This window comes from Cydia amplana, chromosome 18 (genome assembly GCF_948474715.1).
Source record: "Cydia amplana chromosome 18, ilCydAmpl1.1, whole genome shotgun sequence".
Taxonomy (NCBI): domain Eukaryota; kingdom Metazoa; phylum Arthropoda; class Insecta; order Lepidoptera; family Tortricidae; genus Cydia; species Cydia amplana.
The window spans coordinates 11,745,747-11,770,482 of NC_086086.1; the positions used below are offsets into that span (position 1 = coordinate 11,745,747).

At 36.5% G+C, this 24,736-nt stretch overlaps 1 protein-coding gene across 1 annotated transcript; it reads right to left on the reverse strand.

The window, feature by feature from the left end:
* Positions 1-942: 942 nt before the first annotated feature.
* Positions 943-22,034, reverse strand: LOC134656612 (odorant receptor 30a-like). The gene is made up of 9 exons (XM_063512168.1): positions 21,773-22,034; positions 20,797-21,014; positions 20,341-20,456; positions 18,105-18,180; positions 17,384-17,528; positions 5,890-5,989; positions 5,098-5,211; positions 3,605-3,760; positions 943-993 (listed from the first exon to the last, which is right to left on the reverse strand). Exons 1-9 carry the CDS (start codon positions 22,015-22,017, stop codon positions 943-945), a joined length of 1,221 nt encoding a protein of 406 aa, XP_063368238.1. The 5' UTR covers positions 22,018-22,034.
* Between the last annotated feature and the right edge of the window lie 2,702 nt (positions 22,035-24,736).

A 24,736-nucleotide genomic window follows, 5' to 3' on the forward strand; every position in this document is an offset into this window, starting at 1 on the left:
CAAATGTACTTGAACTAAATTGTGGCGAAAACTCTCTTGTCGGACAGCTCGCGCACAAATGTAATCCGTCAGTGCACTCAGAAGGACGTTTGGCTACATCTTGTGAACATTCGGCTGCTCATACACTTCGGGACTGGTGTAAGCACAGCGTGATGAGCGCTTCGCATGGCCGTGAGGACCTAAACATGTCGTACTCGACACTACTCGAGTTGACCGCACTTGAATACTGTCCACAGAAGAAGCGGGTTCCACCAGACAGACCTCCTTGTGACACATGCGGTGCTATGTTGAGGATTACCCAGTGAAAAGTATACGACTTGGTAACGCACATCGTTCGCCGATATTTCTCTTTGGTCTTGAGTGCTGTACCAGCACTAGGGTGGGGAATGTAGGCGACGGAACCTACCAACCTTTGTGCTGCGCGCGTGCTGGCAGCCTGACTGATACGGATGCCACGGCCAGCGCGCGTCTTTTGTTTATATGTATAGTTTTTTCTCTGTCAATGAGCGACAAATGTTTCTTTTGCACATCTGTTGTAATTTTATGTGTAAATAGCTCGTTATTTGTGTGTATATTGTGTTTTTCCGTGTAATTGTGTGTATATATTGTATTATATACTGTACAGACAAGTTTTACGTGTTTTTCATTCACCATCGGCGGCCCGACAGCGTACAGTGAGTGTCAAATTTAGTCATGAGAGAATGAAGTCACGTCCGTAAATATCAACTGATGCGAAAAATAATATTGAAAAACCTTAGGCAACTGTTTAGTGGAAAAGTTCGGTATTTTTTAAAAATTAGAATACCTTAAGGAAATCAGTTGTTACTTTTTTATTTTATAGATATATTATGGTGAATGACGGTAGGTACAAAATTTATAAGGGTTGAACTCGCAACAACATGAGAAAGTAGTGACAAAAAAGTGTAATAGGTAGCGATGTTGTTACTTCATCCCATTCATAACGGCAAAGACTTTGTACGTCCAATTCAATACCTGAAACAAAAATGCATATTTAACTATTATTAAAATTTTACACATAAAAAAAACGATGACGTTTTGGCTAACGTCGCAAACGGCGCAAACCTCGTAACTCTCCCGGAGGAATTAAGTATTGTAAAATAAATATATCCTTGTACTATTACAACACAACTCTACACACACACACACACACTCACAACTCTATAGTTGCGAGGATTGTTTTTAGCTGAAGTGATATCTCTTTCACGTCACTTTCTTCAAATAAGAGTCAAATTTTAATAATACATTCAATCACGAGGTCTACAGCTCACGTGGCTCTGTGAGTTGTAGACCTCGCGCGCATAACTTAAAACTGAATAAATGTATGGCTACGCCATTAAAAAAACAAACTGTATTAACAAGAAAATTCTAGGAGTTCTGACCAACATTTGAGAAATAACGAATTAGACGCAATATTATTATTTATTCTATAATTGCATTTTCCCAGTTAACCTTACACTTCCTGTCTATATAGATAAGGTTCTACAAATTAAGTTTACAAACCTGTTGAGTGTGTCCGACCTTAACTTTTGTAACTATGTCTAACGATATATCTATCTGTAATAATCCAACATTAATGGAAATCTCGAAGCTTCTTTGAAGTCATTGAGGGCATTTTCTCTTAGATATACTAAGGTTAGGTAAATAAAGGGACTGAAACTGGCCTTAACAGCCTTTACAGGTTCAACGTACCATGTAATGTAATACATCCTTGTACAAATAGGTTTACAGAACCAACTGTATCCATTGCAAACTTTATATTTGTTTTAGCAGATACGCCACTCTATAATTGTAATTGTAACCTTTATTGCAGACAAATAGTCCATATTATACCTACACATAATAACTTACAAACCGTATAAGGAATGCCTTGCAAAACTGGTTTGTGACAATAAAAAAAAAACATACGTCATGTACAGAAAATAGATCTTCCTCAATGACCTTTAATAGGTAACGAAAAATCAGTGGCGTAGCTAGGCGTGGACGAAGTGGGCCGTCGCCCACGGCCTCGCGCCTCAAGAGGGGCCTCGCGCGAAGCCCCTTCGTGCACAGTGAAAGTAAAGGGTCTCGCAGATACGATTTCGCCCACGGCTAGATTGGTTCATGCTACGCCACTGCGAAAAATATTACTTTGCTAATCCCACTAAATAATAACGTGCTAGTCTATCAGTGTCCAATAAACAAATAATATCTTGGAGACCGAGCATTGCTCGGAAAACGTATAAAAACTCGAAAATGAGCGTTTTCCCAGAGATAAAACCTAGCTACATCGATTTTTCGCCCCCGAAAACCCCCATATAGCAAATTTCATCGAAATCGTTAGAGCCGTTTCTGAGATCCCCGAAATATATATATAAATAAATAAATAAATAAACAAGAATTGCTCGTTTAAAGTATAACAAGAATTGCTCGTTTAAAGGTATTAGAATATCTGGGTGACCGAGCTTCGCTCGGAAAACATATATAAACTCGAAAATGCGCGTTTTCCCAGAGATAAGACCTAGCTAGATCGATTTTTCGCCCCCGAAAACCCCCATATAGCAAATTTCATCTAAATCGTTAGAGCCGTTTCTGAGATCCCCGAAATATATATATAAATAAATAAATAAATAAACAAGATTTTCTCGTTTAAAGGTATTAGATAGATAGATAGATATATTGCTCGTTTAAAGGTATTAGATTAAGATAACAAACCATCACCAAAGTACAAAACTGGACAAATGTTTTGCCTCTCTACATGGCATTTTAGAGTGGCGTATCTAAATTGTACTCTTATGTTGCCCGAGGGACGTGGCACGGATAACATAAGATATTATATCTTTAACGACTGGTCTGGCTTAGTGGGTAGTGACCCTGCCTGTGAAGCTGCGGTCCTGGGTTCGAATCCCGGTAAGGGCATTTATTTGTGTGATGAGCACAGATATTTGTTCCTGAGTCTTGGGTGTTGTCTATGTATTTGTATATTACATATATCGTTGTCTGAGTACCCACAACACAAGCCTTCTTGAGTTTACTGTGGGACTTCTGTGTAAGAATGTCCTATAATATTTATTTATTATTTATTTATTTATATTCCTTGATAACGAAATAATACCGCTAGGCAGAACAGATCGATACGTGAGACTTTGCAGTTTATCACAAAGAATGAAAAGTTCTGGATTTATTACTTAAAAGGCTCTTGGAAATTGTTAAAATACTTGGAAATTCCAATTACTAATTCCAAGTTTCGGGAGAGGCTATTTCATTCAATACCTTTATTACTTGGTAATAAATAAATGTAAAGTGGAATTGTATCTAAAACTTTAACGAATTTACGCTCTCATTTTAAAACTACATTCTGAAATTACATGACATTTCACATTCAATTAACATTATGTATATCATATGGCTGGTACTTGCGAGAAACTGTAATTCTAATAAAATAAATCAAAACGATAACCATAAAAATCACATTATGTAGTAATTGGCCACTCTTGGCTTATATTGGCTTGTATTTTTTATAATTTCTTAGAAGTGGCCAATTAATTTATAGTGGCCAATCAGTATAGCATTCACCCTATACTTTAAGTAAAATAGCAGTTATTACCGTAGCAAAGGTGGGTAGCGAAATGGTAACCAGATTGTAGGCGGTCAAGGCCAAAGGCTTCTGGGCTCTGGCTATCACCAGCACCAGGTTCTTCTTCAGATCCTCTGGCATCTCTAGCCAAGGGCTACTGTAGCCGACCGTCGCTAATTCTGTGCTCTTAAAGTTATATAAATTACATTGTTTACAAACACATTATACATACAGTATTAGAAATAATTAACAGCAGTAAGAATATATTTTTCTGACAACTTTCGGTCTAATGCGCTAAACCAGCGGTCGGCAACCTTTTAGCAGCCAAGGGCCACATAGTTAACGAAGTTGACGCGGGCCATACTTTGTTAATATTTATGACGGTATCAGACATTGTCGTTTGTCAATATTACATACAAAATAGCCAGGGAGGCTCGCGGGCCGCAGTTGACAGGTTCACGGGCCGCATGCGGCCCGCGGGCCGGAGGTTGTCGACCGCTGCGCTAAACGGAGTTGCTGCTTTCCAGCTTCATTGGAAAAAAATAGTATACACACCTCGGGCAGTAAATAAGGAAGACTCAGATCATATACGAGTATAATTGTCGGCCGAGGTGAAGCTGACACATTTATTATTTTACTGCCCTAGGTACGTTATAGACTATTTCATCACACTCGCTTAGTAAATGTGGAATTGCACGCAGGCTTAGCGGGAGTAATAGAAAAAGCGTTTACCGTAGGGAGTAATGAAGTTTCTAGTACCATAATTAACAGTTTTAATAATATTGCAAACTCGAGTCTATAAATTGCGACGGCTTGCCGGAGCTTACTTTCGTTTGCAATATTTAACTTACGCCCCATGTTGCACATGTACTATTATCTACACCTGGGGCCCGTTTCTCAAAAGCTTGTAACTTGTAATACAAGCGGATGTCACTTTTTGAGAGCTTTTGTTAGAAAGGGACTTCCACTTGTATTACAAGTTACAAGGTTTTGAGAAACGGGCCTCTGCTCTTACGAGGCTCTTTTTATTATTTAAAAACTAATGAGTAAGTTGTAATTTTATACACACGAGTGGCAAAGTAATGGCTGGTGAATGGGCTCTGATGGAAGATCAGCGCTACCTAAGACCATCATACTGACGTGGGGCTACTTCATGGCTTATTGTATTGTCAGGAATAAACACAGTAGAATGGCGATGCGAGCAGGGTACGTGTCGCCGCCGGTTATGAGCAAACGCTCGCATGCTGGTACTCGCCCGCGCTGACCGAAAAACGTAAACATGCCTTTTGCGCCACAATAACGTTCAGATTAAGAAGCTAGACATCAAATCTGTCTAAAGGAGGCGTATCCATTCACCAGGTACACAAGTTTTTACTACCGTTGCGCGAGAAATGTGGAAATGTGGAGAGGAACGAGCGGCGACACCGGTTCCGATACTAACTGCGCGCGATAGCCGTTCTAACCTCTTTAATAATGTTCTGTGGGAATAAACATTTCCTATTCTATTATGAAGAATACCTTACCTTTACGTAAATGGCATTCCCAAAATAGCAGTCACCAAACAATATCAAGGCAATAATGGCCATGTAGGCCATTATCCAACACACGCCGACTATATCCTTGGACGGGGATTCAATCTGAAACGAGATATAGTTTTGCTAGTTTTCAATCAATTATATAATCTAGGTATCATCATCTTCCTAGCGCTGTCCCGACCTTTTGCGATTGCACATGGAAGCCGTCCGCTTGACAACCATCATCTTAGCTTGATGTGAAATGTGTAAAGATTTCATTCCGATGGCTAATGCAGGAAGTTTACTATACTTACCTCAAAACTAATTATTACCTAAGCATCAAGTTGAATTCCATTGCCGAAGTGAAATATAATCAAGTTATAATCGAGAAGTGCGCATACGAGTATATTGGTTCCTTCGATCGGTCAAACCATTTCGCCGCTATACTTACTTAACCTCGTATCTTCAACACTCATTTGATGATAAAAACACCCGTATTCCGAATGAAAGAAAAGCGACATTTCCATCAAATGATTGTTGCAGATATGAGGTTGAGTAAGTTTAGCGGCGATTTGCCGCGCTCGCCCGGCGGTGCGCTAACATCTGCTTGCACTTACTTGGACTCTATAGCCTAGGTAATAAGGGTGACGACATTATGTTTAAAAAGCCAATGTGGAATTCTGCAATAGAGTTCCCGTTGGTGCCCATAGAACGAAATATAAGATAACTCTCGTCTCTGTTGGTTTTTGTAGACGGACTTTATATCGCTTCTCTTAAAAAATAATCAATTTAGTAACTTACCGAAAGGAATTGCACGCCAGTGGTGCACATAATAACCGAGCTCAATATCAAAGTCAACGCAAACTGACCGCCAAACGCTTTCTCGGCGGTGATTATAAACCTGAAAACCGCAAATTCAATCTAAGTGTCAAAATACTTAAATTAATCACAGTAACTCTCTTTATTATTGTCTGTGGGAAAAGGTTCTGTTAATAATATAATGTACATTTACATTGGCAACAATCCTATTTGCGTTTATTCTTGTCTTTGGTTTTCGAATTCAAATATCGTTCTTCTTGTTTTTCCTGTATTTGTCAAGCAAAATATGTTTCCCTTTATTATTATGTTTTTACCTAAATAAATCTATAAAAGATGATATTACAAGTTTAATTCAGTATATTTATATGGTAGCAGAGCGTGGTTAATAGTAGTGATGTGAAATAAATAATTTATGTTCGAAGATTATAACGAGATATAAAGAAGTGATGACGGCGAAGAACGGTGATATAAATATACCAATTTTTGATGGAGCAGACTACGGTAACTGGAAGATACGTATACTTAAATTTTTACAATTCATAAAATGCAAAGATGTTACTATACGAGCTAAGTTAGAAACCGACGATGAAAAATGGGATGACCGCGATATTCAAGCGACTAACTATATATATAGCGCTATATCGAATAAACAATTAGAATACATTAGCAATTTAGATACCACGTACGAAATAATGAAAAAATTTGATGAGATGTATTTAAAGAAGTCGACGGCTTTGCAAATAGTATGCCGACATAATCTCGAAACCATTAAATTGAAAAACTATGAAGATGTGACCTTATTTTTCGACGATTTCGAAAAAGCAGTAAATGAGTTGAAACAGGCAGGTGCAGATATTACGGAGCAGGAAAAACTAAACTATATGTTGAAAGCGCTGCCACAAAACTACAGTCATATCGGTGATTTGATAGATGTTTTACCAGAGAAAGAGAAAACAGTCGATTATTTAAAAAGCAAGATTAAACTTAAAAATGCCGAGGAAAAATCGAATGAAACGCCAAATACCAGCTCAAATGCTTTTCGAGCTGAAGCCAGACCGTCATCGCAAAGCAATTTTAACTGTCATTTTTGTGGAAAACCAGGTCACTTACAGAGAGACTGTTATGCTCGCACTGAGTATAATCCTCGAGGTCGAGGTAGAGCATTTTCAGTAAATAGAGGTAGAGGGCATTCAGGAAGCCGAGGTCGCGGACACTCCAGTAGAGGACGTGGGACCTATACTGCTAGAAATTTTAACAGAGGCAGAGGATATAACCAAAACGAACAAGTACACGGAAACAGTTTCCCTGCAATCGCAAATAATGCCTCGAGATGTGAAGAAGAAATAACAAAAAAGGGTGAAATAAACTGGCTCCTTGACTCAGGATGCACAGATCACATTATTAATAATGAAGAGTACTTTGATATATGCGAAACCCTGAAGAAACCAATCGATATTAAAATTGGTGATGGAAGAAAATTAAAAGCCACTAAAGTTGGAAACATTACTACATATTTCTCAGTCTATGGGAGAAGATCAGAGGTAAAATTAATGAACGTATTCTATGTTGAAGAAATGAAGGTTAACTTAATAAGTTACTCTAAAGTCACTGACAAAAACACAATTGTGTCAAGAGGAAGATTATCCAAAATCTATAATCCATATGGAGAGATTATAGCTATTGCAATTAAAGATGAAAGATTATATAAGATGAAAAGCTATGTCAACGAAAAAATGCTGGAAGCCAATGTGAGTAAAAGTACTATGTCTATGAAAGAAAAATTACACCGTACATTGGGACACGTCAACTTTAATAATTTGGAAATAATGTGCAAAAATGAATCATTGGATGGACTGCCTAAAGAAATAGAATCAGAATATTTAAGGTGTGCAACATGTATTGAAAATAAGATGCATAATTTACCTTTTCATAATAACCGAAGAAGAGCAGAAGATATATTAGATATTGTGCATACAGATTTAAATGGGCCACATCAAACAACAGGAAATTGCGGAGAAAAATACTTTTTGAGCTTTATAGATGACTATAGCAAACTGGTCAGAGTTTATTGTATTCGAACGAAAGATGAAGTATATGATTGCCTAGTACAGTATGTAAATGAAATGCAGAATATAACTGACAAGATGATAAAAGAGATACGATGTGATAATGGAAAAGAATATATAAATCAGAGAGTTTTTCAGTTTGCAAGAGAAAAGGGAATTATTATAAAACCATGTCCAGCTTACGTTCATCAGCTTAATGGAACCGCAGAAAGATACCATCGTTCTCTGATGGATATGGGGAGATGTCTTCTGTCAGAAGCTAAGGTAGAAAGAAAATATTGGCCAGAAGTTATAAAAACAGCAGCACATTTGAAAAATAGAACTTTGACTAACACAATTGAGAAGAAAACACCTTATGAAATATTTTTCAAAAGGAAGCCATCAGTCAAGTATCTGAAAATGTATGGTAGTCGAGTATTTGTGAGAATTCCGGAAGAGAAAAGAAGGTCCAAATGGGACAAGAAGGCAGATATGGGAATATTACTAGGCTATAGTGAAACTGGATATAGAGTATTGATTGATAATAAAGTAATAATAGCGAGACACTGCGACATTATAGAAGAAGATGTAAAACTGTGTGGTTTTGAAGATGATAAAGATGATAATGATAAAGATGATAATAGAGAAGAAGAAGAAGAAAATTTCTATACACCAGAAAAGACGTTACAAACGGGAAAGAATACAAACTACATACCAGAAGACCATAATATGGATAATGTAAACACTATTGATGTACATGATGATGAAAACGAAGAGAGACAAAAAAGAAAAGTTAAGCCACCAAGACGATTTGATGATGAATTTGGCTATTATTGTATTAGTGTAAACTATTGTGATGCTATGACCCCAGAAAATTTTCAGGAGGCGATAACCTGCACGGATGCTGACAAATGGAAGGCAGCTATGGATCGCGAGATGAACAGCTTGGTAAAAAATAAAACATGGACACTTGTTGGTAAGCCAGAAGATAAAAAGGTAATTGATGTGAAGTGGGTCTACAGAAAGAAGAGTGATACTGAATACAAAGCAAGGTTAGTGGTTAGAGGTTTTCAACAAACTGATTGTGTTGATGATACTTATTCTCCTGTGGCTAAAATGCCAACTTTAAAGCTTTTATTGTCATTTTGTTGTCAAAAGTCTTTAGAAATCCACCAGATGGATGTAGAGACAGCATTCCTTAATGGTAAGGTAATTTCAGAAGTTTATGTAAAACAACCAATGGGTTATGAATGTGACAGCGAAAAGGTTTATAGGTTAAATAAATCGTTATATGGTTTGAAAGAAAGTCCACGCGCTTGGTATGAATGTTTTAACAATTGTCTGACTGAACTAGATTTTCAAAGGAGTAAATATGATTACTGTTTATATTTCAAAAAGGAAAACGATTACGACGTTTACATTCTATTGTTTGTTGATGATTTGCTGATTTGCTGTAAAGATGTAAATATCATAAAGGATATAAAGAATAAATTATGTGACAAATTTAAAATGAAGGATTTAGGCAAAGTTAAGAAATATATTGGTATAGATATTGAATATAACTACGAACAAGACAACACCTTAACTTTGAGTCAGGAATATTACATAGAGTCATTAGCGAAACGGTATAACATTGAAAATGCCAAATTATACAAAACGCCAATGGAAATAAATTTAAAATTGGAAAAATCGGAATTGAATGAAGATATAAAGTATAGAAATTTAATAGGCGCACTGTTGTATATCAGCTCTGGCACTAGACCAGACATTTCTTTTAGTGTTAATTACTTGAGTCGTTTTCAGAATTGCTGTGATGAGACACATTTTAGTTATGCGTTGAGAGTATTAAAGTATTTATATTTAACTAAAAGCCTTAAGCTAAAATATTATACAAAATGATAGTGCTGACATCTTAGATTGCTTTGTTGACTCAGATTGGGCAGGCGATACAATTGATAGGAAATCTACTACTGGATACGTTATTAGATTGTTTGGAAATATAATCTTGTGGAAATCAAAGAAGCAGAACTCTGTTACAAAGTCATCTACTTTTGCCGAATATGTAGCTCTGTCTGATGCAGTAACTGAAATAAATTTTCTAACGTGTTTAATTAATGAAGTGTTTATAAAAATGAGTCAATCTGTCAAAATATACGAGGATAACTCTGGCGCTGTAGCCATTGCCAAATATGGAAATTTTACAAAGAATTCTAAACATATAGAGGTTCACTTTCATTATGTTCATGAAAACTGCAAAGAAGGAAAAATTGAAGTTGTTAAGATTGAGTCTGAGAATAATGTTTCAGACATATTAACTAAGGCTCTTGGAAATGTGAAATTTATTAAATTTAGAGATATTTTAAATATAAAGTTATAGACAAAGACATGTATAAGGTTAGGATAGGTTACTTTATACAACTTATTAATTATAATATTTGTATTGTGCTTTCTCAAAGTGGTATAATTTAAATAGTTATGTTCCTAGTCGTTTTGTTGCCATACGTGTAAATGTAAGGAGGCGTGTTAATAATATAATGTACATTTACATTGGCAACAATCCTATTTGCGTTTATTCTTGTCTTTGGTTTTCGAATTCAAATATCGTTCTTCTTGTTTTTCCTGTATTTGTCAAGCAAAATATGTTTCCCTTTATTATTATGTTTTTACCTAAATAAATCTATAAAAGATGATATTACAAGTTTAATTCAGTATATTTATAGGTTCACAATTGCTTTCTCAATCCGAATAAATAATATTGCTGATAATATCCAGAAAACTGTAATCTTCAGATTAATAAGGAATATCTTTATGTTATATCTAAGAATAACAATAAAGCCGGATAAAATATATACAACCAAATTTCTTTTCGCTACAAAGTGTTTTAAAACACAAAATTAATGTAACTTTGGGAAATATTCAGGATAATTTAGCAGCTATGCAGGCAACTGGTGGCCGAGATGGATTTTTAAACATGACTAATTCAAGTTCAAGTACAGGTGCGGCGCTTATGAAATCAGGGCACTCATTCTCTATCTCACTCTCACATAAAGAGAATACAGCCCTTTTAAAATGAGTTTATTATAAGCTAGGCATAGAGTTCATGCCATAAATTGAGAAAGTGTAAACGATACGCAGTCTTTATCAAACTGAGGAAGAATGACTTGCTATTTCGAACTAAGGCTGTGGCCGGCCACAGCTTAAGTGGTAGTGAAATATTTTGCTGCATTATCAAATGTATATATAGTCTCTAAAATTCTACCGCAACTCAGTCGTATGAGAAAAATATAGGTAGGTAGGTACCTACTATATGAACAATTGTTGACAGGGCCGGACTAATCCGTGTCAGACATGACACAAGTGTAACATCGTTCATAAAATGGATTTGAACTACGTGTTCACGTACAAAGAGCTAGACAACTTAATGACATTCTAAACGCTGACTATGCAAGCTCTTGATAAACGTGGTACCTATACTTCCCAATCCTAGTCGGAAAACTTTATTTATTACCTGTATGTACTAAATCTTGGAACTCTCTAGAGTAATTGCGGTTTGGAACGTACCTATTCATAATAGCAGTTTGAGTTGCATATTAGGAGCACGACTATTAATGACTTTAGTGCCTAGACGTCGCTCATGGCGGTTGCATTGCGGGCGAAATATATGTATATTAGCAATACTGCAATATAATATTCATTTGTAATTAGTCGAGAGAAGTTTTAGGATTTTATCCAAACTGCTCGTATACACTGTGACTGCTTTACCTGAGAAAATGAGACATGAAACGATTTTTTTGAGTTTAAAAACTGTTTAGATAATCCTAAACTTACTATTTTTATTTCATAATAATTATATTGCTAGGTGTACTGAAAAGTTATAAGTTAAGAGCTGCTAAAAATATTTCGCAACTTTTTTGCAAAAAATTAACAACCAAATCTCCAGTTAATAATATACTACATCAGATTGTGTATGAATATTTTCCAAAATGCCAATATTTAAAAAGGAAAATGAGGAATGAATGTGTATGGAGAAATATGCCATCTAATTTCCTTTTAGTTTGATATTTAAATACCAACCACTTGCAACCAAAACTTGTCACAGGCATTACTATTAAGCTTGTGAACTAATTATCATGTTAGCATTAATTCAGTAAGCAGACCTAGTAGCTACATAATTAACTCAAATGGCATCTTGTAACGATGCACGTTACTATAGGCATCTAAATCAAAAGTATTATTTAAAATAATGTGAAATTAAGAAATTAACGTAACATTTCTGTGCGCGACTGTACTTTCCGCCGAACGGCGATGTCAGCAGTTTTACCCTACTTATACCACCGGCCATCACTCCGCGGCCCACTCTGCGCTCGATCGTCATTAGGGATAGACGCTGCCGGTCGCGTTCACGGCCGTGTGCCGTGTCCTCTCGCGCGCCGGCGCAAGTCTAAAATAATATTTTCTTAAATCGGCAATGCTAGCCAAGTGTAGCTAAATCTTTTAATTTGCTATAAGCAAATGATTTTAAGTACTAGTTAGTTACTACCCGTCCTGCACCCCGTTTGGGTAAGTGTTGAACGTTACTTAGTTTTAAGAATCTAGTGTGCTAAATTCTATTGTGCTAAAACGCTTATTTTCAGTACCTAGTGTTAATTGTGCCTTGCCTGTGTCATGTATTTTAAAATAATTCCTCTCTAGTAAGTGTTGTTAGCCGCCGCGTCGCGGCGTAACGGTAAAAGTACCGTTATAACATGGCGTCTCATACATTTTGCCCAGCGTGTTATTTAACTTCAGATTATTAATAGCCTTAGCTCACAAGCTTAGCTTATAGCATTTTTATCATTTTAGTTGATCCCCATTATTGTAATTTAATTTTCTAATCTTGCACTCTGCCTTAGGTACCTACTTGCCATATCACATAACCGCTGTAACTCCGTTCTGGTTATGAACACCCACCATCTACTTTTTGCTACTCCCTTGCTTGCTTAGCGTCATCGTTGGGGTTCATACCGAGCGGCCAATTAATACGTGGACATAAAGCTGGACGATGTACATTCCAGGGTGCAATTAGACGGCTTAAAACTACGGCGGCAGGGGGGACCTGCTGATCCGACCGCAGAGTAGGAGGCCCTCCAGAGGCTTCCCGGCTTCACGCACCAGCTGACCTCGGCGCTCCCCGAGACTTCCCGGCGTCCGAACACAGGGCTCGCACGACCACCTTGCCACGTCAGGGGAGTACCCACCTACGTCAGTGAAATCAGACAGGCTAATTTAAAATCTAACGGACCACTACCACGACCACCGCTCGGGTTATTTTTTAATAAATTTATTTGTTATAAAGCGTTTGGGACTTTAATTTAAACCTCCCAACCCTAACCGCTCCATTGGCGCCCTTTAACGTGGTCAAAGTCTGGTTTCACTGCGTAGAAGTAGTTGGTGTTTGTGTTGTTTTTTTTTGTGAAACGTTTGCTTTGTGTTTTTTTTGGTTGCAGCAACTAGTGTGTACGAGTTTTTATTGTTAATTATTGTAGTGTTTTTTTTACAAATTTTGATGAATTTTATGATTTTTTTACGGTAGTTTTAAGAATTTTTACGCAATTTTAATGATTTTATGGTGGAATTATTTAATACAGTTTTCAATTTTAAATTATTAACGCGATTTTAGTACTTTAATTTCAATCAATAATTAATTATTTTATCATAACGACTAGGTTTTTTTCACATTGAATCGCATTCCAAGTTTTGCTCTGTGTTCTTTGTTACTCTGTGTTGTTTTGCATCTGACGTACAATAGTCACCACAAGTGTTACGGATTTTATACTGTGATATTTTACTTTTACTAATTGTTTTATTTTATTGAATTTTAATTTATTTTAGCTGTAGAACTCTAGCTCAGTTGAGTCACGCAAGCGATTTTATTATTATTATTATTTTATGGAATTTTATTATTGTGACAGTACACACTAGTTGCATTTATTTTATTTTTTGCTTTCTGTTGCGCCGCTTTCTTCTTCTCTTTGGGTGGCGTTGTTTTACTGTTTTCCTAGCCAGTCATTAATATCTATACATTTTATCAACCATAACGTTATCATCAGTTTATTTTTGTAACAGAACGGAGTAGTTATAAGTTTAGCGCTCAACATTTACCCTACACGGTTGAATAATATATTTTCTTTCGCGGAATATTATTATAAAGATTTTTTTATTATTATTATTAGAATGGCTTTCCGGGTTTACTCATGAATCTTATAATGTTGTTCTCGTAGTAGGAGGATAATTATGTCTCTCAACTTTCGTTTTTTAACGATCCTCGCAGTTGGGATACATGTCGTAAGGTAGTATATGTCTCTCAACTTTCGTTTTTAACGATCCTCGCAGTTGGGATACATGTCGTAAGGTAATATGTCTCTCAACTTTCGTTTTTTAACGATCCTCTCAGTTGGGATACATGTCTTAAGGAGATAGGTCTATAATTATAGGTCTCACAACTTTCGTTTTAACGATCTTCGCAGTTGGGATACACTAAGAATAAACCTTTTGTTTTTTTTTGTTTGTTTCTTTTCTTTCCTCTGTGATCTGTTGTGCTTAGTATTCGTTTGGGTCTCTGGTCTGATAAATAGACAGGTACCTTACCAATGGCAGGTTGCGTTAATAATGGTATAAGATCATTTTCGCTTAGTTGAATGCGTGAAGAATGAGAGATTTTTTTTGGAAGGATAATGCGAATACATAGGTACTCAGAATTAGTGCGGATTTTATTAATTTAGATTAATAAAATCCTTCGGTTTCGCGCGGGGTAATGTAACGATGCACGTTACTATAGGCATCTAAATCAAAAGTATTATTTAAAATAATGTGAAATTAAGAAATTAACGTAACATTTCTGTGCGCGACTGTACTTTCCGCCGAACGGCGATGTCAGCAGTTTTACCCTACTTATACCACCGGCCATCACTCCGCGGCCCACTCTGCGCTCGATCGTCATTAGGGATAGACGCTGCCGGTCGCGTTCACGGCCGTGTGCCGTGTCCTCTCGCGCGCCGGCGCAAGTCTAAAATAATATTTTCTTAAATCGGCAATGCTAGCCAAGTGTAGCTAAATCTTTTAATTTGCTATAAGCAAATGATTTTAAGTACTAGTTAGTTACTACCCGTCCTGCACCCCGTTTGGGTAAGTGTTGAACGTTACTTAGTTTTAAGAATCTAGTGTGCTAAATTCTATTGTGCTAAAACGCTTATTTTCAGTACCTAGTGTTAATTGTGCCTTGCCTGTGTCATGTATTTTAAAATAATTCCTCTCTAGTAAGTGTTGTTAGCCGCCGCGTCGCGGCGTAACGGTAAAAGTACCGTTATAACATGGCGTCTCATACATTTTGCCCAGCGTGTTATTTAACTTCAGATTATTAATAGCCTTAGCTCACAAGCTTAGCTTATAGCATTTTTATCATTTTAGTTGATCCCCATTATTGTAATTTAATTTTCTAATCTTGCACTCTGCCTTAGGTACCTACTTGCCATATCACATAACCGCTGTAACTCCGTTCTGGTTATGAACACCCACCATCTACTTTTTGCTACTCCCTTGCTTGCTTAGCGTCATCGTTGGGGTTCATACCGAGCGGCCAATTAATACGTGGACATAAAGCTGGACGATGTACATTCCAGGGTGCAATTAGACGGCTTAAAACTACGGCGGCAGGGGGGACCTGCTGATCCGACCGCAGAGTAGGAGGCCCTCCAGAGGCTTCCCGGCTTCACGCACCAGCTGACCTCGGCGCTCCCCGAGACTTCCCGGCGTCCGAACACAGGGCTCGCACGACCACCTTGCCACGTCAGGGGAGTACCCACCTACGTCAGTGAAATCAGACAGGCTAATTTAAAATCTAACGGACCACTACCACGACCACCGCTCGGGTTATTTTTTAATAAATTTATTTGTTATAAAGCGTTTGGGACTTTAATTTAAACCTTAACCGCTTCAATCTGCATTCTACGGTGCATGCACGACACAAAGCATTGATATAGAATTGTACATATCATTTAAGGAATTAATGTCATTAATCTTTCTTAGACTTGTGTGGTGGTCAAAAATTCTGAGTTCAAATCTTGGTTGGGGCAGAAAAAATCGTTATTGCAAAAACACCCCGTAGGGGTCGGATCAAAAACTAAGTAATTAAGTGCGACTCACGCTTGACTGCACATTTATAATAGGTTTTCCTGTCATCTATAGGTAAAGAACTATTTTGTGTATTTTTTTAACAAGCTTTTATTAGGTCGACCTGTATGTAACTAACTATGTAATGGAATCTAAGGTAACTAATTTAACCATCTTCCAAGGATCGTAGCGTCATGAAAATTGGCAGCTGTATGTAGTTCTGGTGACAATACAATAATATGGTACTGTCGAACTGATCTGATGATGGAGACACGAGGTGGCCATAGGAATTCTGTGATGAAACAACGCAACCTAATTGTGTTAGGGGTTTTTAGAATTGTCTCGATGAGTATTAGTTGTCTGTCGTAAGATAAGTACAGTCAGCGATGAAAGCTTGTACCAAAAATGAAATTTTTGCCAAAAACTTATTCAAAATACGAGTAGTATCAAACCGAGCAAATGTTCTCAAATCGCAGCATATTTTATTCGTACCTATCCATTCTGATTTCATAAAATATAATCAATTATATTTTTAGGCATAGAATAATATATTGAGAGAAAAATCGTAGTTAAATAAACCTATTGTATCTTGTTGAATATATTTTTATTTAAATTCATTACAGCTGTCCAAATTGCTTTCAGCCGAGCGAAGCCCCAAACGGTTTAAAACAACTTTAATTTCAGTTCCATTACGTAAATACACCATTTCACTCATTGCTTTTATACATTTACATGTGTATTCAAAAATACCGATGCAGGTTACATTTAAGAAATGAAATAACTTAAGGATAGCTGTTCAATTTTATTTGTTGATTTGCCTTATATACGGAGCCCTATTTTTTTGTTTTTGTTTTTTCGTCTGTCCCCATAAAATTTGATTGTTTTTTAAATGCTTACATGCAGGTGTATTTATAGTTTTATGATTTTGATTAAAAAAATTGCAGATCCGAAATAAATGTACTTAACAAATTTTTACATCACCTATATGTAAAAGGGCTTTTTCTTCCCTGCTAGGAGGAATCAAAGTGGCACTTCTAGAATTCATTTTTTTTAATTTAAATAATATTTTGAAACATTATTTCCGCACAGGTGATGTGAATAGCAATAGGTAGCAAAATAATTTCCGCCTTGGGCGTTAACACTTGAATCCCTCACTGGACGCACTGTACTGTAACTGATGTAATATACCTACGTCCTCGCCGTAAATATGTCATTTTGCTCCCGTGTGACACAATCTACTATTATTCTGCAAATAGACAAGAACATCAAATACGTTTACTCGCCTTATAATAGCGCGGTGGTGTAGTATAAAACGGTTAAACAGAACTCTGAAGGCATCATCTTTGCCGCACTTCCCCTCAACCATGGTAGTTTTCACGAGCGTCTCCATGTTCTTGAAGTTGTCAATTAGAACATCCAATTGGGCAACTAAATAAAAAAAAAACAATTTGTAAAATTTTTTAGGCATTAACATAATACATATAGAATATAATACAAAGCAGAGTCGAAATACTCGTAATCTAAGAAGAAAACTAATTTAAGCATCCGCAGCGAGCTCGGAACTTAGCTCTACTGTGCCGTACGCTACTTTTGCTGACTGTACTAAAGATGCTGGCAGCATTTTTTCCTTGATATGCTAGAACGATATTTATCATTACATTATATACTTGACACTATATTTAACAACTCTGATTGGTTTTAAAAATAAACTCAATGCGCCGAGACTTCACGGGCCCAACGAGCATTGTTCGCTACCGACTAAGTAGGCTAAGTTAGGGCTCATTTAGACGATGCGAGAACTCGCATGCGAGTTTTATTACATTGCGGGTTTTGATCGGTCGGTTGAATTGGACGTAACCAACAGTCCGCAATGTAACTAAAATCGCTTGCGAGTTCGTGCGTCGTCTAAGTCAGCCCTTAAGAACAAACATTAAGGTACAAACTAAAATCTAAATTAAGTGCAAATTACCAATTTTGTACCTGATGTTGAATTTACATACTTACTGACAAATAATAAAAGAGACCACGGTAATGTTTGTACGACAATCATTAATATTACAAGGGGTGGTTTGTACACTATCTGGAAATTTAAATGTATTATTAGATGAATTTAACTTACTTGCGAATGGCAACAAGTGTGGCTACCACCAGTCGGACACTGAGATAAACGCTATCGAGAACGTAACTTACTTTCTATAAGGGTAGAGGCAGAAAGAGGGTAAACTAGTTGGCTACAAAGTTTGAGGTTTACGTCACAATTCTGTGGTTCCTTTACTAAAAAAAAAAACTAGGTGATTATTTTTCACGCACTTATGTTTCAATTTCATGATGGTGTATGTACGTAAAAAAATACATGTTATGGAACCTAAACAATTGAATGAATTTTCAAGTGCATACAGATTACGATTGTTTTGCGTTTTGGGGCAGTGCCATTGGAATCTTTTAATGAAGGTTTGATGTAATCGTCCCCAAAAGCTTAATTTGATTATCAGGCATAAAGCATCATTCTGTTCAATCTGATTCTTTGTAATTTACGATTGGACATTCACAAAACGGTTTAATTTGAAATTGGTTTTCCATTCATTCCTCAGTACCTACGAGCATAAACCGGTTTTAATTGATGCCTATCAATCGGTCTACTGATTGCGAACAGACTGATGCATAAATATTTAATTATTCAGAATTACTGACAGCAGTTAGTTCTCAGACATGCATAATTTGTTAAATGTATAAAATGTAAATAAAAGTAAGTGTGTAAATGTATGTGTATCTGTGTGTATGTTTAATGTGTAGAAATGTATAATTATTACGTTGTAATTTAGTATAACTAAGGAAAATATACATATGTACAAATGTGTCCTTCGAGTTCTGTCTGAAAATTATTGTATTTTGCGAATAAATCCGGCTTCGAATCCGTCTATGTATTACACACTGCTGGAATTACGCAAAGATTCCTGTAATACTTAGCCATATCACCACACATCTGCCAGATAGATCTGACGGTTTAGGCGGAGTATGTCACTTTCTTAGGACGTCACTTTCGAGTTAGGTCACGTTCTGAGGACGCCACATTCTGAGTTTGTCACTTTCAGAGGTCGTCACATTCTGAGTAGGTACATCACTTTCTGAGAACGCCACTTTCTGAGGACGTCACATTCGGAGTACGTCAATTTTTTAGCATGCACGTGCAACGTGCGCCTTCACGAACAATGGATACCAGCAATCATATTAGCTGTACGGCATACAGCCGCTTTTATGTATGACATACAAGATGTTTTTTTTATATTTGCAGTATTCCTTTACAGTCTGAATCCGAACGTCAATGACAGTTTCCCGTTATCGTCTATAGATTCGTATTTCCCTTCAATGGCCACTGAAAAAAACACCCTGTATGTCATACATAAAAGCTGCCGTATGCCGTACAGCTAATATGATAGTTGGTATCCATTGTTCGTGCAGGCGCACGTTGCACGTGCATGCTAAAAAAGTGACGTACTCAGAAAGTGACGTCCCCAGAACGTGACCTCCTAAGAAAGTGACATACTCCGCCTAAACCGACGGACACATCACGTACCTATATCCCTAGCTACGTAAATATAACATCAAAGCCTGCCTTCATAAAAAGATAAAATCTTGCAAACGAAAGCAAAAATGTTGTCGAGCATTCAGGTTGTCGTCGGGCTAAGATTATCTAGAACTTCTTCACAACTTGTAACCAACAACTTTGTTAATAATTATATTTTTACCCGGTTAACTAACAAGGTATATATGACATTTGACATGTATTTTTCAATACCGGAAAATAAATATGGGATCTGAACATTACGCTACTGTTAAATTGCAGGTTTTACTTAACTAAGAATATTTTAAATACATTTTGTATCAAGCAGAAACGTCTGCGTACGATGATATTAAGCTTAAAATACATTTAACAGTGGAAAACTTTACTGGCTTGGGTGAGACTTGAACTCACGACCACTGGATCACTAGCCAAGTGCACTGCCATCTGAGCTACCAAGACTTCATCCATGTGCAGCAAATATTTCCACCATATGGGCCTGTTTAGGGAGGCACCCTAGCAACATATACAGTAAGAGTGTTTACACTTCTTAAACAGCTAACAGAGAACAAGTACTTATACTTTAGTGAGGTCATGTTCAGAAACTAAATCACCACCAACCACTTTGTTACAAAAGTATTTCCTTTCTAAAAAGGGAATAATATGATTATCAACACGTACCTGGTAAAAACAAGCGTAGTACAAATATGGTGGCTCATTAGCGTCCACAAAAATTAAGTCCATCATCACCGGCAAAGTTTGGAATCTGTTCAAACTTGGCACCACCACTACGTGAACTGAAAGTTACAAACTAGTCAACTGATTTTTTCTTCTAGGATCCTATTCGAAAACGTAAAATCAATATTTTTAATAAAATAATACTTAGAGTCCGTCAAAGCTAAATCTGCACCGATTTTGCAGTGACAAAATGTATAGTGCCAGTAAGTAAATAAATAGTTTTTCTGCCCTCTGGCCGGAAAGCGTCGACTTTCTTTTACGCTTTCCGTAATTTGCGATTTGTAAACGCATCATGATTGGCGATTACTCCACCGACAAGAGCAAAGCTCTTAAGTTATGAAGATGATGATGAAACGCATCATGGGGTTATACTGTGTCTAGAAAAAAATACAAACTTACTAAATACATCCGTGGCCGAGCCCATTAGGAGCAACCAATACAGATTCTTCGATATCTTGATAGCGCGATTCAGAACCTCCCTGTGGGTACCAGGGTGGGTAGACCGATGGAAATCGACGTTGTTGAGCTGGTCAAACAAGTTGATAAGCAAGTCTCGGTGGCAGAACATGTCGAACAGCTTCACGGAAACGTAAAGCTCGGTTAAGACCAGGTTGAGGCTGTCAAATAAATAAATATTATAGGACATTCTTGCAGATTGACTAAGTCCCACAGTAAGCTCAAGAAGGCCTGTATTGGGGGTACTCAGACAACGATATATATATACAAATACACAGAAAACAAGGCTCAGGAACATAATTATATCTGTGTTCATCACACAAATAAATGCCCTCACCAGGATTCGAACCTAGGACCGCGGCTTCACAGGCAGGGTCACTACCCACTAGGCCAGACCAGTCGTCATATAGAAATTGTTTACTTTTTAATGAAATTGTCTTGTAGTTGTATTGCCGAAAATAAGATTTATTTCGTCCATCCTACTCATACTAGATAAAATGGTTGGTTGGCAGTCCTCAACTGTGCGTTTCTCCAGACACTTCCTGCCTTGCACAGCTAAACTGTGGAATGAACTGCATGCGGTATTTCCCGACCGATACGACCTTCAAACTTACCTCTATCATAAAAAAAGGAAAAATCGTCTAGCATCTTACGTTCATGTGATTATCACATGTGATAAAAGTTTTACAATGGCCGTTCAATGTAAAATGTACTACTTAAGACTGGTTTTTCCATTCCATTTTGATCAGATTGCCTGGAACTTTATAGAAATTACTAGGATTATCGCCATGTTTTATTGTTGGGCTACCATTTTGTGTCTGTCGAGCCAGTAGGTGTCTCATCCCAACCAACATTATGCATTAACAACTTACTGCAAAAAAATACTATAATGTCCTAATTGAAACGTAATGTACTGTACCTGGAAGCGATAAGCTGAATCTCACGATTTTCCGCACCCAATAATTTCACGACATAAGCCATCTGACCTATTGGTGGTATAATAAAAACGAAGATGGCATACAACACCCGATTTAAAATATGCAGCCAAAACCAGATTGATGTCTTAGGGTATGGTATGTAGAACCATAATCCATTTAACTTTAAAGTTTTTACATGTAAATTTACATGCTGGTGAAAGTCTATCGGTTTGGATGACGACTTCATTTTAAGGGAGAAGGAATTAATATGAAGTTTTTTAATTTCTTTTAGTAATACCACTGTATATATGTTGTTTGTAAATAATTGATTATATTGTAAATATGAAAGTGGTTTGAAGTAGATAGCCATATATGGATAGTATGTAGATACGTAGATAGTAGTATGTGGTATGTGTAAATTACAATGTTGTTAATATTGTTAAGTTTAGGAGGGTTCCGCGAAACCAACATATCTAGGGAACTTGTAATCATAAAGGATATTTAAACTTGATTAAAATTCTTTAAACAATCTGTTATATGCTACGACTGTACGCTAAATAAATAAATAATGTAATCATTATCATTTATCATCATTTAATCATTTATTTGCGTTAAAAAAGGTTGTTGGCGACTTGCTGGCGTGCGACCTCTTTTATACCTTTTTATTTTGTATCCTAATTCGAATCCATAATTGTCAGTTCAGTCTACCTGTCACCATGATACTGATATCATCTTGTGTTTGGTTTTATTTATTAAAATACTTAATCATATATCAATCTACGAGTTTCCATCATCTCCATATTACAGTCCACCCCAGTAGTTATCAAAGGTTATATACAAGTTCTTTCTTTAAAATATACATTTTCAACTTCCATCTTTCTTAACTGACTATGCAACATGCAAATCTTAGTGTAATATATTTCTAACTTAACCTAATTAAGCTTGTTTTGTAAAATTAAATATCAACAAAATTAAAAATATAGTACAAATAAAAATACACTGTCACTACTGTCAGTACTGTGTGTACTGTGTGTGTGTGTGTGTGTACTGTGTGTATGTGTGTAATATATACCTAATGACTATTCTAAGTAAAACATTTATAAATACATAGAAAAAGCCTAAGACTCAGCAAAAAATATCTGTGTCCGTTAGCGATATCTGCCGATTGGTCCCGGCATTTCGCTTGCATACATAGTGTGATTCTGGTCATAGAAAATAATACAATTTGATCGAGTTAACACGCTGCCGCGTCGGGTGGCGTCGCGTCCCGTTTTAATAAAGTGTTTCGGGATTATTTAGCATAATTAATATTCAAATCGCATGAGTAGACCCGGAGCAGCTAACAACTTTCAGACCAAACCTCGTAAGATCAAAACTATAACAATTTGTTAAATTAGAATCGGCCCCTTGTTGAGTTTAGCCTCGTGTCATCTTGACGATTGGTTAAGACCAATTGTGAAAAGAAAAGTTTTAAATTAGGGAAGAGTTCCAAAGGAACTCTAATTGTTTGAATTAGAACAAATTATCTTAACAAGTTAATTGTTTAAAAGCGTATTTGAAACTAATTATAATATTTTTTCGAGACAGAATATGAATTAGTGAGTCCGGTATTTCAGCTTTGTAATTAAAAATGTTAATAATACAATTTACGTTTAAAACTAATCTGTTAAAGGCAAGGTGCTATGAAATTTGGAGTACACAAGAATATATTTGAGATTAAATTGTCTGCTTTATTTCATTGATTTGGCTGAGTGGTGCAATTTTGCATTGCATTGAGGCAGCTTGATTAAAAATCTTACAATGTTTGCTATGAGCTCAGAGGAACGATACTATAGAGGTATTAAGGGGGAGGTGACGAAACGAGATAGTCTTATAGAAATTTTCAAATGTTGTACCAGAGAAAGTGGTGTTATTGTTTATGTTCTTGTAGTCTTACTTCTCGTTTCTGCCTACTTGAATGTTCTTGTCAAATTTTATGTTATTTCAGAATGTTTCGAAACGACAGCGTAACTTCCATTGTATGCGTCTAGTTTCTTGGGACTTTTATGTTTTAGATCCATAAAAAGTAGGTAAGTCCTAAACCTAGATTCCCTTGAAAAATTACATTAGTTACGGTTGTGGACGGAACACACCGAAAATACTTTCGTGGAAATCTTTTATCTAAAACTTTTACGAATAATTTAAATCTTTACCAGTTCCAAGGTAATAAAGACGAAGTTTTATAATAATTTATCGGTCCGATATACGTGAAACAAATGGGATGAGAAAGGTTGCTTTAGAGCGTCTGCATTTCTTTTGCTTTAGTAAAATGAAATGTGAATTCTTTTTAGTGAAGATATTTTTCGGACTTAACAGGTGTACAAAGGATGGATGGATGGATTAGTCGTTAAGAAATGACATTTAAACTTTAAAAATATCTTTACAGTACATATGGGGCTACTTTTCCGCACTAGCGCGTAAAATAGCACTTTTCGTGCGTATGTCGAAACTTTAAAGTGCTATATGTACTGTAAAACGTTGTTCGATACACGTGCGAATAGGTAATTCGCAACTCGTGTCGATTTAAAACACTCCCTTCGGTCGTGTTTTAATTTATCGCCACTCGTTTCGAATTTCCTCTTTTCCGCACTTGTATCGAAAATAACTATTTTGAATTTATATTGATGTGTAGTGTTAGTATCGTAATCGGAGTTACCAATAAATGAGTGTAGAAAGTGGGAGATGCATTAAAAAGATATATTATGTTCTAATACCATAAAGAGGAATTATGCTTTATGATCTCCCACTCCATATGCTCACGCCATTGCCATGTCATTGTGATACGTACAACAATTTAACTCTAAATGTCAATTTAAATGTCCTCCTTTATAAAACATATGGCAGAAACTATATCTCAACGGTGGAACCGTCCACCATACTGGGCTGGCTGAGATGCAGGATCAGTATCGGAAATACGCGCCACCAGT